This window comes from Dipodomys ordii, unplaced genomic scaffold (assembly GCF_000151885.1).
Source record: "Dipodomys ordii isolate 6190 unplaced genomic scaffold, Dord_2.0 Scaffold64, whole genome shotgun sequence".
Taxonomy (NCBI): Eukaryota; Metazoa; Chordata; class Mammalia; order Rodentia; family Heteromyidae; genus Dipodomys; species Dipodomys ordii.
Genome location: NW_012267280.1, coordinates 1,745,547 through 1,761,427, shown reverse-complemented (window position 1 = coordinate 1,761,427; position 15,881 = coordinate 1,745,547). Strand labels below are relative to the sequence as shown.

Sequence of the window (15,881 nt, the reverse complement as noted above, 5' to 3'; positions counted from 1 at the left end):
CTGACACCCGATCAGCTGTGGGCAGGCCGGCCCAGGGGGCCGGGAGGAGCCGAGGGAGGAGACAGGCTGGCAGCGGCTGCCCTGGGCCAGCAGGCCCCGGGGGAGGCGTGGGGGTCACTTGGAGTCTTCCTCTCATCTCTGGACGGATTTCACGGTCTGGATAGAGCCCAGCTCTGCCTGCCTCCTGGCTCCCCTCCTTCCCGCCCCCTTCCCCGGGAAACCAGCTCATTCCTCCCCTGCGTTCTGACCGCCTCTTTCCATCTTTGCTCTGGCCCCCCTCCTCCAGGAGGCCTTCCAGGATGAGCAGAGCCCGAGCGGGGTCCTCCCCATGACCCCCTACCCCCCCCCGAACCCCGATCGCACTGTTTTCCAGCACACAGGAGGGCCTGGGCACGCTGCTTACGTTCCCGGCGCTTGCCAGGTAGGCGCTGCACTGCTAACCCGCGCCCTCAGCTCTTGGTTATGATCAGGACGGGGGTCTCGCTTCCCGCCTAAGTGTTGGTCTGGACTCTGTCTGCCCACTTTAGACTTCTCCGCATAGCCGGGATGACAGGTGTGCTCTACCGCACCTAGCCATTGGTTGAGATGGGGGTGGGGTCCCCCTAATTTTCTTGCCTGGCCTGGCCTGGCGCCTCGATCTGACCAATCTCCACCTCCCAAGTAGTTAATAAAATGGCAGCTCACACAGGCTTCTTAAAAGGAAGCCTCAGTGCCCTCCAGCAGTTTCCCTAGACGGATCAGAGAACTGTGTGTTCTTCAACACTCTCCATGTATTGGGGTTCTGGGTCCCCGCTACGTGACATAATCCCCATAAAGTTTCCAGATGGCTGAAGAACTCTCACACGCGTGGCCGCCCACTTTTTTTTTCCCGCCCGCCCGGATCCCCATGGTTATCCCTCTTCCAGGTCCCAGAAACACAGGATCAAGCAAAGCAGCCGGGCTCTGCCAACACTGAAGATGGCGCACGAGGCGTCGCCCAGGCAAGCGCGCATGCGGCACGGCAGGCCGCGTAGGGCAAGAACGTGGGCTCCACCTTCCCACCACGTCCCGCCCCTACTTCCGGCGGCAGCGGCCGCAACAAGGGGAAACTTTATTGTTCCCCTTTCGGGGCGGCGGCGATGTCGGTGAACTATGCGGCCGGGCTGTCGCCGTACGCGGATAAGGGGAAATGTGGGCTGCCGGAGGTGAGCGCGCCGGGGTGCGGGGGCGCCCCTGCGGGCGGAGGAGGCCCCGCCCCGGGTCGGATCCCGCCGCCATCCGGAGGGGGAAGCGGGATGCGGGGTGGCGGGGGGAGAAGGCCGCCGGCCTCCTGCGCAGGCGGGCGCTGGAAGCCCCGGGCCCGGGCTCGGCCCTCAGCGCTTGCCACCCAGGGGTTGGAGCTCTCCCTCTGACGCCACCGGCTGCCCTGCCCAGGCTGACCTCGAACCTCCAGCCTCAGGTCTCGGCCTCCTGAGTACTCAGTAGCTAGGATCGCAGCCGTGGGCCACCAGCGCCCAGGCTCTGTCCAGTCGGTTTGAGGCGTGAATTCCTCTTCCCCCATTCACTTCATTCACAAACATCTTTTTGGAGGCAGGGGGAGAGTACATCCTGGGGCTTGAACTTAGGGCCTGGGCACTGTCCCTGAGCCTCTTTGTGCTCAAGGCTAGCACTCTACCACTTGAGCCACAGCGCCCCTTCCAACTTTTTCTGAGTAGTTCAGTGGAGATAAGGGTCTTACAGATTTTTCTCCCAGGCTGGCTTCAAACCTTGTTCCTCAGATCTCAGTCTCCTGAGTAAGATAACAGGTGTGAGCCACCCACATCCAGCTGATTTACAAACATCTGCTGCTTATGAATTACACACACACACATTCAAATGGCAGAGACCTAAGAGGTTCATTGAAAGGAGTCGTCTGGGGGCACCAGCAAAGACGATATTGGAATCCAAACCTAAAAGAGTCAGGGAGCCATGCAGGTGTCTGTGGGAGAAAGCATCCTGTGCAAAGGCCCTGGGGCGGAAGGGAGGCTGGCACATGAAAGGAGCAGAGTGAGTGGCAGAGGCAAGGAGGGGCCGGGGAGGGTTGTGCAGGGCCCAGTGGCTGCCCGGAGGGCTGGGGCTTTGACCCTGAGGGAGGTAGTCACTATGGAGGGCTGTGGGCTGAGGGGGACCAGGCTGACAAGCCACCCTGTGCAGTTCATCTCCTCCCTTGCACAAGGTGGGCACATGTGGCTTCTGCCCGTGGCCCTGGGGAACACATCTGGACCAGGCCCCTTCTGTTCTCTCACCCCACAGATCTTTGACCCCCCGGAGGAGCTGGAGCGCAAGGTGTGGGAGCTGGCGCGGCTGGTCCGGCAATCCTCCAATGTGGTGTTCCACACGGGCGCCGGCATCAGCACCGCCTCCGGCATCCCTGACTTCAGGTCTCTGGGCTGGGGAAGGGAAATTGAGGCAAGGCCTGAGGTACCACCAGGGACTTCCTGGGGATCAACAGACACACCCAGTCTGGGAAGCCCATCCTGCGGTGTTCCTGTTGGACACTGGGAAAGGGGGAGAGGAGCCGTCTGTTTCCCAAAAGTCCTTTATAATCCCAGCCAGCATTTGGCCCTCCTTCATTGGCTAGAACCTCTTCAGGTGCCCAGAGTTGACTGCAAAGTATGCTGGGAAGTGTAGTCTTTAGGGTTATTTGCAAGCCTATCCTGCTATCTTCCTCCTGGGTCCTGGAAAAGAGGAACAAAGCTGTGTCCCCAGCATTCTATCCCACGCCATTGTCCAAAACCTGATCACCTGACCACAGCTAGCTGCAAGGGATGCGGGGAAATACGGTCTTTACATGAATACGCCTAGCCACCACACTGGGGGTTTTATCATCATAGGAAAGGAGACGTTTTCCTGGGGTCCCTCCTACAGATAGCTGTGCACCACTGCACAACGAATTGCATTCCTCCCTCTTCCTGAGGCCTATTACCCAGCAGCCCAGGGACACCCAGTGTGAGATTCCTCTTTGAAGGAGAAATGTTAAAATTCTCCCCCACGCAGCCTCCTCTTGTAATGTGCTAGGGCTCCCCACTGCCACACAGTTCAAAGTGACCCGAAGAGTCGGCCTGGATCTCTCCCTTTATCCTCTGCCTTTCTCCATCACTGATTCTTTATTTCTTTTCCCGTCTCCCTCTCACCCTGTGTCCTCGAATTCTCCCTGCCCCGGCTTCTCCCCACCTGCTGCTCCCCCCAGAGGCCCCCACGGCGTGTGGACCATGGAGGAGAGGGGCCTGGCCCCCAAGTTCGATACCACCTTTGAGAGCGCGAGGCCCACCAGGACACACATGGCCCTGGTGCAGCTGGAGCGCGTGGGCTTCCTGAACTTTCTCGTCAGCCAGAACGTGGACGGGCTGCACGTGCGCTCCGGCTTCCCCCGGTAACCCTCCAACCACTACCCAGCCAGCCCTGCCCTACCCACCAGGATTTGATCTCAGGGCCTCACCCTGACTTGGCTTGCTTGCGCTGTTGTCTGGCGGTCTACCACTTGAGCCATGCCTCCAGCCTGGTTGATTGGAAATAATGCCAAGGAACTAGAAGGGAAGTCGTGGCTTTGAATAGGAAGGTCCGAAAGGGTGGGGCCATGGGATGGCCCCAGAGGGGGGGACATGCTGGAGGTGAGGTTGGGAGCAATAGGAAAGAGCTCCTCAGGCTTGGTGTAGGATTTCCCAGAAATGCCTCCAGACTTAGTGTTCTGTTCAAACCTAGGGACTGAGACGCACAGAGAGGCTCAGTGTGCACACGGCCACACAGCGCCTGCCTGTGGAGAGGGCTGACACTGTGACAAGAATGGCAGCAGTGGGTGAATGGCTCCTCCGTTTCAGAGCGGTTAGGCCACCCGCCCGGGGACGCTCAGCCCGTGGGTGGGACAGCTGGCGGCTGCCCCCGCTGGAGAGGAGGCCCATGGGTGTTGTAGATGAGAAGGCCAGAGAAGGCCTGGAGGGAGAGAGCTCAGAACCAGGCTCACAACCTGGGGATCCAGGGAGGGGGCCCCCAACCTCTTCTCCTCCCACAGGGACAAGCTGGCAGAGCTTCATGGGAACATGTTTGTTGAAGAGTGCACCAAGTGTAAGACGTGAGTGCGGGTGGAGCCCTGAGTGTGACCATGGGGGGGGGGGGGACTCCTGCGTAGGAGGGTCCAGGGGTGGGGGCGTGGCCTGATTGTGGATGGAACCAGGAGTGAGGGTGGGGACTGAGCGTGGGCGGGGCCTGGGGTGTGAGTGGGACCTGTGTGGGAAGGGCCTGCGGTCCTGGGCGGGGCCTGAGGTCGTGGGCGGGGCTCTGCGAGTGGGCGTGGTTGCAGTGGGGGGTTTACTTGTGACAAGGGCAGTTTTGTTCGTAGTGGGCGGGGCTTTGTGATTGTGGGTGGGGACTCAGAGCTAGGGTAGGGCGTGCCGTGTGGGCGTGGTGTGGGTGGAGCTCTTTGTGGGCGGGGACTCCTGTGTGAGGGCTCTGGTGTGGCCTGTGGTTGTGGGCGGGGCCCTGTGAGGGGCGGGGCCTGTGGCTGTGGGCGGTGACCCAACCCTGCAGCCTGTTTCATTGTCCTGTGGCCACCTTCCCTGTGTCTCCGACATTGTTTTTCTCCCTCTTATGTGTGAGGGAGGATGGTTGGTACAGAGATTTGAACTCAGAGCCTTGGGTTTGCCGGGCAGATGCTGTGTACTCCAGCCACGCCCTCTGCTCTTTTTGCTTTAGGTGTTTTTCAGGTAGGGTCTTATTTGTCTGCCTGGCGCAGCCTGGACCTGGTTCCTCCTATTTATACCTCCAGGTGTGCACCACCATACCAAATAGATGGTTGAGATGAGGGGGAGGGTGGCTCACTAACTGTTTGCCTAGGCTGATCTTGAATCTTGACCCTCCCATCTCTGACTTTTCAGTAGCTGGGATTGCAGATGTGACCCACCACACTTGCACTGAGTTGGCTAGGCACAGCACTATGACTTCATCTCTCAATCAAGCCACCTTGGAGTTACTAGGGTTGAAAACTTCTACTGTGCTTTGTGGGGTGGGGGGAAGGGCATAATTTAACAAACAACATTGTCCCCCCTTCTGTGAGGGGGTGGGGCTTCATGGTGAGGTCTTCCAGACCAGCATGCAGGTGAGACCACATGGCTTTCTTATCATTTTTCTCTTTCCAACCTATGGAAAAATCACAAGAACCAACAGCTCATGCTTCTCCACCAGGACGTGGCCAGCCGACGTTCTGTGTATAAGGACCAGAGTTAGTTTTTTCAGGCCCATGAAAACCTCCATAGACAACACATACATCAACAAGGCTGCTCTTTACCAATAAAACTTTATAAATAATGCACAAGGAGAGGGCCAGATGTGACCCAAGGGTTGGGGCTTGGCCACTCAGCTCATCTGCTCAGCTGGCGCTCTACTGCTTGAGCCACAGCTCCACTTCTGGTTTGTTGCTGGCTAGCTGGAGATCAGAGTCCCACGAGCTGACGGCTTGCCTTCCCTCCTCAGGCAGTATGTTCGGGAAACGGTCGTGGGCACTATGGGCCTCAAGGCCACGGGCCGGCTCTGCACTGTGGCCAAAGCAAGGGGGCTGCGGGCCTGCAGGTGAGCGCCCCTCCACGCCCCCCCCCCGACCTCAGGGCCTGGCCACTCGGCTGACCCCTCAACCTCGGGTCCGCAGGGGAGAGCTGAGAGACACCATCCTAGACTGGGAGGATTCTCTGCCGGACCGGGACCTGGCTCTTGCCGACGAGGCCAGCAGGTGTGACCCCCCCCAGTACACTCAAAAGTGGGGGGCGAGTGTGGGAACCAAGCAGAAATGCACAGTCCCCACACACACACACGCACATAGGACAGGGAGAAGTCTGGAAGGCCTCCTGAGGGAGGCCTAAGTGGGGAAACTGAGGCCTTAGCAAAGAACCTCTACCCCCCTCCCCTCCCCGGTCTGGCTCTGTGCCACATGGGGTCAGCGGGGGACCCAGGGAACACACGGGCTGCGTGTCTCTAGGGCCTGGTGAGTGGGTGCACAGGTGGACAGCTGGGCTCTGGGGAAGGGGGGGCTGTCATGGGACTGAACCCCGCTCCCCGCGGCTCTCCGCTGCCCCGTCCCCAGGAACGCTGACCTGTCCATCACCCTGGGGACCTCCTTGCAAATCCGGCCCAGCGGGAACCTGCCCCTGGCCACCAAACGCCGCGGGGGCCGGCTAGTCATCGTGAACCTGCAGCCCACCAAGCACGTAGGTGCTGCGTCCCGCCCCTCCCCCGCCCCCCCTCCCGTGCACCCTGCCCCTCCCCACACCTGAGCACGAACGCCCCCCCCCACCCCAGGACCGCCACGCCGACCTGCGCATCCACGGCTACGTCGACGACGTCATGACGCAGCTCATGAAGCACCTGGGCCTCCCGATCCCGGCCTGGGACGGCCCCCGCGTGCTGGACAGGGCCCTGCCACCTCTGCCGCGCCCCCCGAGCCCCAAGGAGGAGCCCTGCGACTGGCACCCCAAGAGGGAGAGGCCAGACAGCCCTGCCCCCCACTGGCCCTCCAAAAGGGTGAAGGCGGAGGCCGCTCCCAGCTGACCAGGGTGCGGTGGGGGTGGGACGGGGCTTTTGTAGAAACCACAGACTGACTGGCTCTTTTCTACTCTGTTGATGTGGTAGGTGTGGCCGTGTGTCTGGCCTCTGGGGCCCTTGGGGGGCTGAGCTAGGCTCCGGCCCCCAGCCTCACCTCCCCTGGGCGCCAGGGCCCTGGTGTACCGCAGCCTCTGGCTCAGGACGCTGTGGGCATTGGGGGTGAGGACGCCCGCAGGCAGGCTCTCCACAGCTCCTCCTCAGCCTAGGAGCGGGGACACGGGGGAGACAGGAGGGTGTGGGACCCCACGGCAAGTCTGCAATGCAATAAATCAGGATTCTTTTACTGCACAACTGTGGGTCCCCTCCCGATGTGCAGGTGGACCAGGCGCCCCACGCTGGGCAGGGGCCTGCAGCCATCTGTCCTGGGGCTTGAACTCAGGGCCTGGGCGCTGTCCCTCAGCCATCAGCTCAAGGCGAGCGCTCTACCACTTGAGTCACAGCGCCACTTCCAGCTTTTCCTGTGTATGTAGTGATGAGGAATCGAACCCAGGGCCTCATGCATGTGAGGCAAGCACTGAGCCACCTTCCCAGGCCTTATTGGTAGGATTTCTTTTTTTGTCTTTTTTTCTTTTCTTTTTTTGGTTGGTTGTGGGGCTTGAACTCTGGGCCTGGGCGCTGTCCCTCAGCTCTTCAGCTCAAGGTGAGCACTCTACCGCTTGAGCCACAGCACCACTTCCCATTTTCTAGTGGTTTATTAGAGATAATAGTCTCATGGCCTTTCCTGCCCAGGCTGGCTTTGAACCGTGATCCTCAGATCTCAGACTCCTGAGTAGCTAGGATTACAGGAGTGAGCCACTGGTGCCCAGCTGGTAGGATTTCAGAAGCTGGGCCTTGGCAACTTCCCCGCCGCCCCCCCCCCAGTCTCCAACTGTGCCTCTGGGCAGATCACCTTGTCTGCCTCAGTTTCCTCATCCCAGCAACATCATTTCCCCCCTCCCCCAGGAAGACACAGGATGGAAATCCTTGCAGCCCCTCCTCCCTTTCCTCCCTGCAGTCCAGCTCCCTCTGCTGGGCCCAGCACCGCTGTCCAAGGTGCTGAAGCTGCTGGGTTGCTGGGACCCCACCGTCCCCCACACCCACCCGAGCCCCGCTCCGCCCCACACCCACCCGAGCCCCGCTCCGCCCCACACCCACCCCGAGCCCCGCTCCGCCCCACAGCCGCGTGTTCTGGCAAAACACTTTATTCAGAGTCTTAGAAAAAGGGGGTGGTCATGCACTGCAACTACCCCGAATCCACGGATTCCTGTGGTGATTGGGGAGCCCGGCGCGGGGGCTGTCTGTCTGTCTGTCTGTGCCTGTCTGACTGGGCTGTCTCAGCCCTTGTGGATTCCTGCTCCTTACTTGAGGGTCAGTCAGAGGAGGTGCTGCTGCCCGCTGCTGTGGCCCCCTGAGCACGGGGGTGCAGAGGCTCGATCCTGGGGTGCTCACAGCTCCCCCACCGCCTCCAGCCCCGCGAGCCCCGAGCTGAGCCTGGGATCGGGGGACGCCCAGTCCAGCAGGGAGGCCCGGCCCAGCCCCTCGGTGGAGTTGCTCAAGACCAGGGCGGTGGCATGGTCCAGCTCCTCCACCGGGGTGCCCTGCCCCGGAACATCCAGGAAGCCCCCCCAGGCCGGGCCCAGGCCGCTGCCTAGCGATGCTTTCCAGGGTGCGCCGGTGTCAGCCCGGGGTCCCGGGGCCTCGGCGGGGCCTGGTGGAGCCTCAGGGGCCACCCGGGAGGCGGCGTCGTTGTGCAAGGTTCTGGAAAAGACTGAGCAGGAGTTGGGAGTCAGGTGGGGTGGGGGGGAGTGGGGCCCAGCAGGCAGGGTTGGGGCACAGGGCCCAGGCACTGGGGGGAGGCTGCTTGGGGGACCACGGCACCTACCGCGCACAGGTGTGAAATCCCCGGGGTTCTCGGCCTTGCCCGAGGCGAAGGGGCTCACAGAGGGGAGGACGATGAGGGCGAAGGACAGGAGCAGGACCTGCAGAGATGGAGCGGGTCACCCCCTCTTCCCCGGGTCTCCCCGCCTTCCCACGAGGCCCCACGGAGCAAGGGAACCCTGCGTGAGAAGGACCCCACTTCCCGAGGGGAAGGCTGGGGGGCGGGCCTGGGGCTCACCGCTATGCAGGTGCCCGTCTGCGCAGACTTGCTGGTGGACTGGACTACAAGGGCCTGGAGTTTCTTCAGCTGCTCCAAGAGAGACCTGGTAGCAATGAGCGGCCACCGAGCTGCCTCAGCAGGCGTCCGGTCTCCCTTCTCCCAAAGCCCAAGTCCTCCCTGCAGCCCACAGGGCCCGGCAGGACCCCCACCCCCACCCCGTCTCCTTCCTGCCTTCCCCTCCCTCTCCATCCTTCACCCACTCACCAGGCTCCACCCTGCCCCAGGGCCCTTGCACAGGCTTAACACCCCCCACCCCATGTACTTTTCCGGCTGGCTCTTCAGGCCTCAGCCCCAACAATAATCCTCACTGTCCCATGGTCTTTTTTTTTTTTTTTTGTCAGTTGTGGGAGCTGAATTCTGGGTCTGGGCGCTGTCCCTCAACTCTTCAGCTCAGAGCTAGCCCTACCACTTGAGCCACAGTGCCACCTCCAGCTTTTTCTGCTTATGTGGTGCTGAGGAATCGAACCCATGGCCTCAGGCATGCAAGGCAAGCGCTCTACCACTGAGCCACCTTCCCAGCCCTGTCTTGTAGACACAACTCTGTGTTTCTTCAGTGCACCTGCTACTGGACCCTGAACTCAATGGAGGGACTGTCCACTTCCTTCCCAGCTCCACTCCTAGTGGCCCAGAATGATGTCAAATTAACACAGATGAAATCTGCACAGAGGCAGGTGTGGGTCACCAACCCAGCCTGTTGCCAGCCTCTACCTCGACACCTGCCCGCTCCCATTGACTTTTACCTTCTTCCTGGCAGACTCTAACGCATTCCCTCAAAGCCCCAAACCCCAATGCCCCTTTCTATGCAGCCTGCCTCCTTTGTGAGTGTATTCCCTTATTCCCTGCTCCGTCCAGCTCTCTGCTCTTCACCTAAAACACAGTAGCCTCTGCCCTTTACTCCTTCCTATAAAAGATACTGGGGCTACTCCCTAGTCCCCTCCTGCTCCCCCCCAAAAAAATCAAACTGTCTCCCCTGTCCCCACTCCGACAGGTGGCCACTTACAGGTTCTGCTTCTCCAAGTGCAGGACTTTCCTGTGCAGTTCCTGATTCTGGGCAGTGCAGGCTGACATCCTGGGGGGGGCAACAGGGAGACGTTAACATGGGTGCGTGGGGAGTGAACGCTGTGCCTCAGTTTCCCCTGGGAGTGTGACACCAACCCCCCCCCCCCACACACACACAGCCTCACCGGGTCTCCAAGCCATCGATATATTCTTTCTTCTTCCTCCTGCTTTCTTGGGCCGACTGCTTGTTACGGATTTTCCGGCGGACCTTCTTCAACACTCGTTCCTCATACTGCGTGGAGGGGGTACAGAGAGGGGGGCTGGCCGGCTTTCCCTCCATTCTTGCAGGGTCCCTAGGAAACCTCACTAAGGGGGCCCCAAACTTTCACAGCTGCCTCCACCCGGATGTTGAGGCCCCGGTGCTGCAGCTCCACCTGGTGGTCGGGTCTGAGAACAGCACCTCTCCCTGCAGGCTCAGAAGGTCTGATGGGTGGGAATCAGGGGCTCACTGCTACCGAATTCTTAGGTGATAACACCTCATACTCAGAAAGAGGTCTGAGTCTCCAAGGGTGGGCCTGACTACAGCTCCCAGGCCTTGAGTTCAAGCCCCAGGACTGGCAAAAAAAAGCCTAGGTTCCTGCCAGATGCTGGCCAGGGGCTCACACCTGTCATCCTAGCTACTCAGGAAGCTGAGATCTGAGGATCATGGTTCAAAGCCAGCCCAGGCAGGAAAGTCCGTGAGACTCTTATCTCTAATGAATCACCCAAATTCTGGAAGTGGTATGGTGGCTCAGGTTGCAGATTGCTAGGCTTGAGCACAAAAGATCAGGGACAGTGCCTGGGCCCTGAGTTCAAGCCCTAGAACTCAGGAGGCTGACATCCAGAGGATCACAGTTCAAGACCAAGCATGGGCCTGAGTTGAATTTAAGGTTGTACTTCTGGCTGTTCTGGGGTTTGAACTCGGCCTGGGCGCTGTCCCTCAGCTCTTCAGCTCAACGCGAGCACTCTACCACTTGAACCACAGCGCCACTTCCGGTTCTCTGGTGGATGATCAGAGTCTCTTGGCTTTTCCTGCCCAGGCTGGCTTTGAACATCCATCCTTAGATCTCAGCCTCCTGAGTAGCTAGGATGACAGGCGTGAGCCGGACCTTTTTTTTTAATTTGTTTTTTATTTTTTTAACAGGTTGGACTAAGATTCTATGGGGGTAATTTAACAGGTATTGAGCCCCACCTCCCGGCGCACACCTTGGTGAGGGGCAGCTGTGTGGGCAGGGTGATGCCCTCCTTGGCCAGCAGTTTCTTCTCATCCTCAGTCAGCACCAGCTCCTGGCAGTGCCCGGTCCCAGGCCGCAGCAGGTGGGCAGCTGCTAGGTGATGCTGTTGCTATGGAAACCCAGAGCCATTGAGCGAGAAGCCCAGCAACCCTCCCCCCAGGTGACAGCCTCACCCAGAGTGACCAGCAGCACTGTCCACCGAGCCGGTACTGACAAAGGGGAGGCTGCAGGGGGGGTTCCGTTTCCTGCCTTCCACAAATAGTCATTCGACAACCGTTCCTACTCTGTGCCAAGGCTGTGTGCCAGCACAGGCAAGAGAAACATCCAGAAAACAGGGCAGGGGAAGTAAGGCTAGCTGATCTGATCAGGGGCAGGCACCGGTGGCTCCCGCCTGTCATCCCAGCTACTCAGGAGGCTGAGATCTGAGGATCACGGTTCAAAGCCAGCCTGGGTGGGGAAAGTCCCTGAGACTCTTATCTCCAATGAACCACCAGAAAACCACAAGTGGCGCTGTGGTTCAAGTGGTAGAGCGCTCTCCTTGAACCAAAGAGCTGAGGGACAGCGCCCAGGCCCTGAGTTCAAGCCCCACAACTGACACAAAAAGAAAAAAGAAATACAGAGTGTACTAAAAGGAGGGTGAGAGGGGAGAGAAGAAGGAAGGAACGGGTAACGGAAAAGGAAGACAGGAAGAAGATGGGGAAGGGGGCGGGAGGAAGGGAGGAGAGGACGATGGGGAAGTTCCCAGAACACAGATCCTTGCTGAGTTCTGGCCCTGTGTCCCTTACAACCCCATAGGAAAGTCCTTTATTTTTATTTTTTATTTTTGTGCCGGTCCTGGGACTTGAACTCGGGGCCTGGGTGCTGTCCCTGAGGTTGGTTGGTTGGTTTGCTCAAGGCTAGCGCCCTACCACTTGAGCCACACCGCCACTGCTGGCTTTTGGATGGTTCGCTGGAGACAAGAGTCTCATGGACGTTCCTGCCCTGGCTGGCTTCGAACCTGAATCCTAAGATCTCAGCCTCCTGAGTATCTGGGATGACAGGCGTGAACCCAGGCCTCCGGCTGGACTTTGTCACTTCTGCCTGGCCCCCTGGTCCCCTCCCTGGACAGCCCTTTCCCCGCATAGACTTCAGCCTCTGCCAGCTGCCCCCAGGCTGTGCAATGGGGGGGGGTGTCGGGCGCGGACGCTGCTCACCGGGTCCCCGCCGCCGCTGCTGGACAGCAGGAGTTGCTTCACCGAGAGGCTGAAGCGGGAGGGTGAGCCGGCCTGCTCCTCCGAGTAGGTGCCTGCGGAGCTCCACAGCTCTGGGGAGGCAGGGATGGGGATGGTGTCAGGCAGTGGGGGGCCTCAGCCCCCCCCCCGCCCTGGCAACCCCCAGCTGACATCCAGTGCCCACGCCCCTCCCCCCCCCAAGGCCTGGGCAGGAGCAGCCAGCCGTGCCCATGGCCCGGCGTCCTCCTCCCCTACAAACTCAGCTGGCCGTAGCTCTACTTATAAAAAGCACAAGAAATCGCTTCTCCGCCTTTTGGCTAAGATCAAGTATAAAAAGCACAAGAAGCCAGGTACAGTGGCTTCCACCTGTAATCCCAGCGACACGGGAGGCTGAGATTGGGAAGGTAGAGGTTCAACGCCAGCCAGGGCAAAACATATTTCGGGGTGGGGGGGCTGGTCCTGGTACCTGAACTCAGGGCCTGGGGGCTGTTCCTGAACTTCTTTTGCTCAAGTCTAGCGCTCTACCACTTGAGCCACAGCATCACTTCTGGCTTTTTTTCTTTTTCTTATGTGGTGCTGAAGAATCGAACTCAAGGCTTCAGGTATGCAAGGCAAGTGCTCTACCACTGAGCCACCTTCCCAGCCCCACACTTCTGGATTTTTTTTTGTGATTAATTGGAGATAAGAGTTTCACAGACTCTCCTGCCCCAACTGGCTTTGAACTGGGATCCTCAGAGATCAGCCTCCCTAGTAGCTGGGATGACAGGTGTGATCCCACCTTAATAGATAATGTATTTTTTTGTTGTGGTGGTGGGTCATGGGGCCTGAACTCTGGGCCTGGGCACTGTCCCTCAGCTCTTCATCTCAAGGCTAGTGCTCCATACCACTTCACTTCAGCCACAGCGCCACTTCCGGTTTTCTGGTGGTTTATTGGAGATAAGAGTCTCAGGGACTTTCCTGCCCGGGCTGGCTTTGAACCGCAGTCCTCAGATCTCAGCCTCCTGAGTAGCTAGGATGACAGGTGTGAGCCACCGGCGCCCAGCTAAATATGTAATTTTTGAAAACACTTCAAGCAAAAAGGATTGGAGGTGTAGCTGAAGTGGTAGATCACCTGCCTAGCAAGTCTAAAGCCCTGAGTTCAATCAATAAACCAACAAAAAGGTGAAGGCCCCTGTTCAGGGACCCACTGCCGGTCAGGATCAGACCTGCTGCCATCAGCATTACAGTTCAGCCAAGTCTTATCTCCCCCATGGGGCAGGGACCAGGTGTGAGTCACCCCTGACTCTGGCCCTTGGGGTACTCTGCACAGAGTCGGTTTGAGGGCTCTACTCCTGACTGGGTGGAGCTGTGTGACTTCTGGTAAGTGACTTCACCACTCTGAGCCTCCCACCAAGAGGGCCCCAGCAGGAAGTCTGCAGGGGATGGCCCCGCCCCAAGTGTCACTGTCTTGATTATGCAAATCAGCCCTGGGCCTTGGAGGGCGCCCTCTGCTGTCCATTCTGGGAGCTGCACTGGGGGCAGGATGGATCTCTCTGAGATTGCCACCAGCCACAAACTCACCCAGGTCGATGGCCACAGAGGTCTCGAGTGCCGGGGTCCCCGGCTGCCTGGCTGGGGGACAGGGCGGGCTGGGGACCAAGGAAGGGCACAGCTCCTTGCCAGGCTCGGAGGGAGGGCCCCCCGCCGCCGTGGGAGCTGGTCCCCGGTGGGGAGGGGTGTCCTGGGGGTCAGAGGGCAGGTCCTCAGAAATGCCACTGTCACTGGCAGCGGGGGACCAGGTCGGGGAGCTGGGCGCTGAGTCTCCAGGGCCCAGGTAGCAGTTCAGGAAGCCATCGGAGTCTGCGCCTGGCAACACCTGCAGGGGGGGCAGAGGGAGTCCCCCAGCTCAGCGCCGCCTTCCTGTGGGATTCTGGGTGAGACGCCACCACCCCACCCCCGGTCCTGGCTGGGCCTGCATGCGTCCTTTCAAGGGAAACAGAATGCTGTGTGGCCTTAGGAAAGTGTCTAGCCCTCTCTGACACGGTGCTTCCCATACTTGCAAAGGAGAGTGGATGTTCATTTTGTTCCAAAGGTGCACCGAGAGCTGCCCTGCATTGACGAGGGCCTGAGTTGGCAGCAGAGCCTCCGGGGTTCCCAGTTTGCCCAGTGGGGGGCCCTGTGGCTCTCAGCTTGCGCAGGGGGAGGGGGCTCACCTGGTCCTCGGTGATGTGGCCCCAGTCCTCGCCCAACTCCACATGTCTCAGGATGCCATCCTGCCGGTCAAAGAGCAGGTCCAGGAGCTCGATGCTGTCCATGGGGCCCATGGCACAGGTAGGGGAAGCCATCTGGGGTGCGAAGGACATAGGGGTGAGGTCGCACAGACCCCCAAGTTCCCAGCGGTCCCCACGCAGCCCGGGCTGGGCAGCCACTGCCTCTGGCTCCATCCCCAATGGGGACAGAACCCTGGGAAGGAGCCAGCCCAGAACCAGGGGCTCCTGCCTGTCATCCCAGCTACTTGGGAGGCTGAGACCTGAGGATCACGGTTCAAAGCCAGCCTGGGCAGGGAAAGTCCATGAGACTCTTCTCTCCAATGAACCACCAGAAAGCCAGAAGTAGAGCCATGGCTCAAGTGGTAGAGCACCAGCCTGGAGCACAAAAGCTCACAGACAGCTCCCAGGCCCTGAGTTCAACCCCCAACACTGGCACAGAATGAAAAGAAAAGCGGGGGGGGGGAACAGCCGGTGTCCTTGAGCCTTGGACAGGGGTTCCCTAGAGCCCCCCATTTTTACAATGTCCAGTGTGGCTCATCATCACCCCATACCCCAGGCAGGCCAGGGACAGTGGAGAGGGGGGACAGCCTCCCCCACAGCCTCCCCCTTCCCGGCCTCCCCTCCCCAGCCTCCCCTCCCCGGCCTCCCCTCCCCAGCCTCCCCTCCCCGGCCTCCCCTCCCCAGCCTCCCCTCCCCAGCCTCCCCTCCCCAGCCTCCGACCTGCCACCCGCAGCACAGGCTGCATCTTCTCACCAGCCTGGCATCTTGGGGGGACCAGTTTCCTAGGCCCCCTTAACTTGAGACAGGACTCACCTTTCCAGCTATTAACCCCCCATCCAATGGGCCCAGCCAGCTGTGCTTCAGGCCGTTCTGAAGTGGGTTCCCACTTCCAGCGTGAGGTCCCCACTTGGCCAACGCGCTGCTCCCCAGCTCTCTGGTCCTCTCTCTCTCTCTCTCTCTCTCTCTCTGCCTGGTCAACACTGCCCGCCCCCTCCCCAAGAAATGTTCAAATAGTGCCCTGGAGCTTGAAGCCCAGCCCCTGGCTGCTGATTGGTGGCTAGTCCGGATGGACAGGGAGGAGAGCCAATGGGACAGTGTTGGGCTGAGTTGTTGGGGGAGGGAGGGGAGGGAGGACCGTTATCTCCCTGTTTCCTTGCTGGTCCAGCCCATAGCGGGCAAAGGCTAAAGTCCGGGGTGTCTCGGCGCGGCCATGACTTCTCCCCTACTTTCAGGGACCTGGCTCTCTGAAGAGTCACTGGATCTTGGGGTCCACACAAGTTCAGGGTCCTGAGATGGGGTGCTATCCGTTCCCAAGGCAAGTCACAATGTATAGAAGGCCGTTCCTTCTGCAAGGGGGCACCCCATCTCTGATGGGGGCCAACACCCCGCCAGGCTGCCTAGCCTC

At 60.0% G+C, this 15,881-nt stretch overlaps 2 protein-coding genes across 2 annotated transcripts; one reads left to right on the top strand and one right to left on the bottom strand.

Annotated features, from left to right (window-relative positions):
- The first annotated feature begins 1,096 nt into the window (after positions 1 to 1,096).
- Positions 1,097 to 6,871, top strand: Sirt6 (sirtuin 6). Its single transcript, XM_013022734.1, has 8 exons — positions 1,097 to 1,184; positions 2,272 to 2,399; positions 3,209 to 3,391; positions 4,028 to 4,087; positions 5,485 to 5,580; positions 5,657 to 5,737; positions 6,089 to 6,212; positions 6,304 to 6,871. Exons 1-8 carry the CDS (start codon positions 1,119 to 1,121, stop codon positions 6,550 to 6,552), a joined length of 987 nt encoding a protein of 328 aa, XP_012878188.1. The 5' UTR covers positions 1,097 to 1,118; the 3' UTR covers positions 6,553 to 6,871.
- A 996-nt stretch (positions 6,872 to 7,867) lies between these two features.
- On the bottom strand, positions 7,868 to 15,383 carry Creb3l3 (cAMP responsive element binding protein 3-like 3). The gene is made up of 10 exons (XM_013022773.1): positions 15,290 to 15,383; positions 14,420 to 14,551; positions 13,788 to 14,082; positions 12,210 to 12,319; positions 10,988 to 11,125; positions 9,928 to 10,034; positions 9,744 to 9,812; positions 8,702 to 8,786; positions 8,468 to 8,564; positions 7,868 to 8,353 (listed from the first exon to the last, which is right to left on the bottom strand). The coding sequence occupies exons 2-10, from the start codon at positions 14,549 to 14,551 to the stop codon at positions 8,031 to 8,033; spliced, it is 1,356 nt and encodes a 451-aa protein (XP_012878227.1). The 5' UTR covers positions 15,290 to 15,383; the 3' UTR covers positions 7,868 to 8,030.
- Between the last annotated feature and the right edge of the window lie 498 nt (positions 15,384 to 15,881).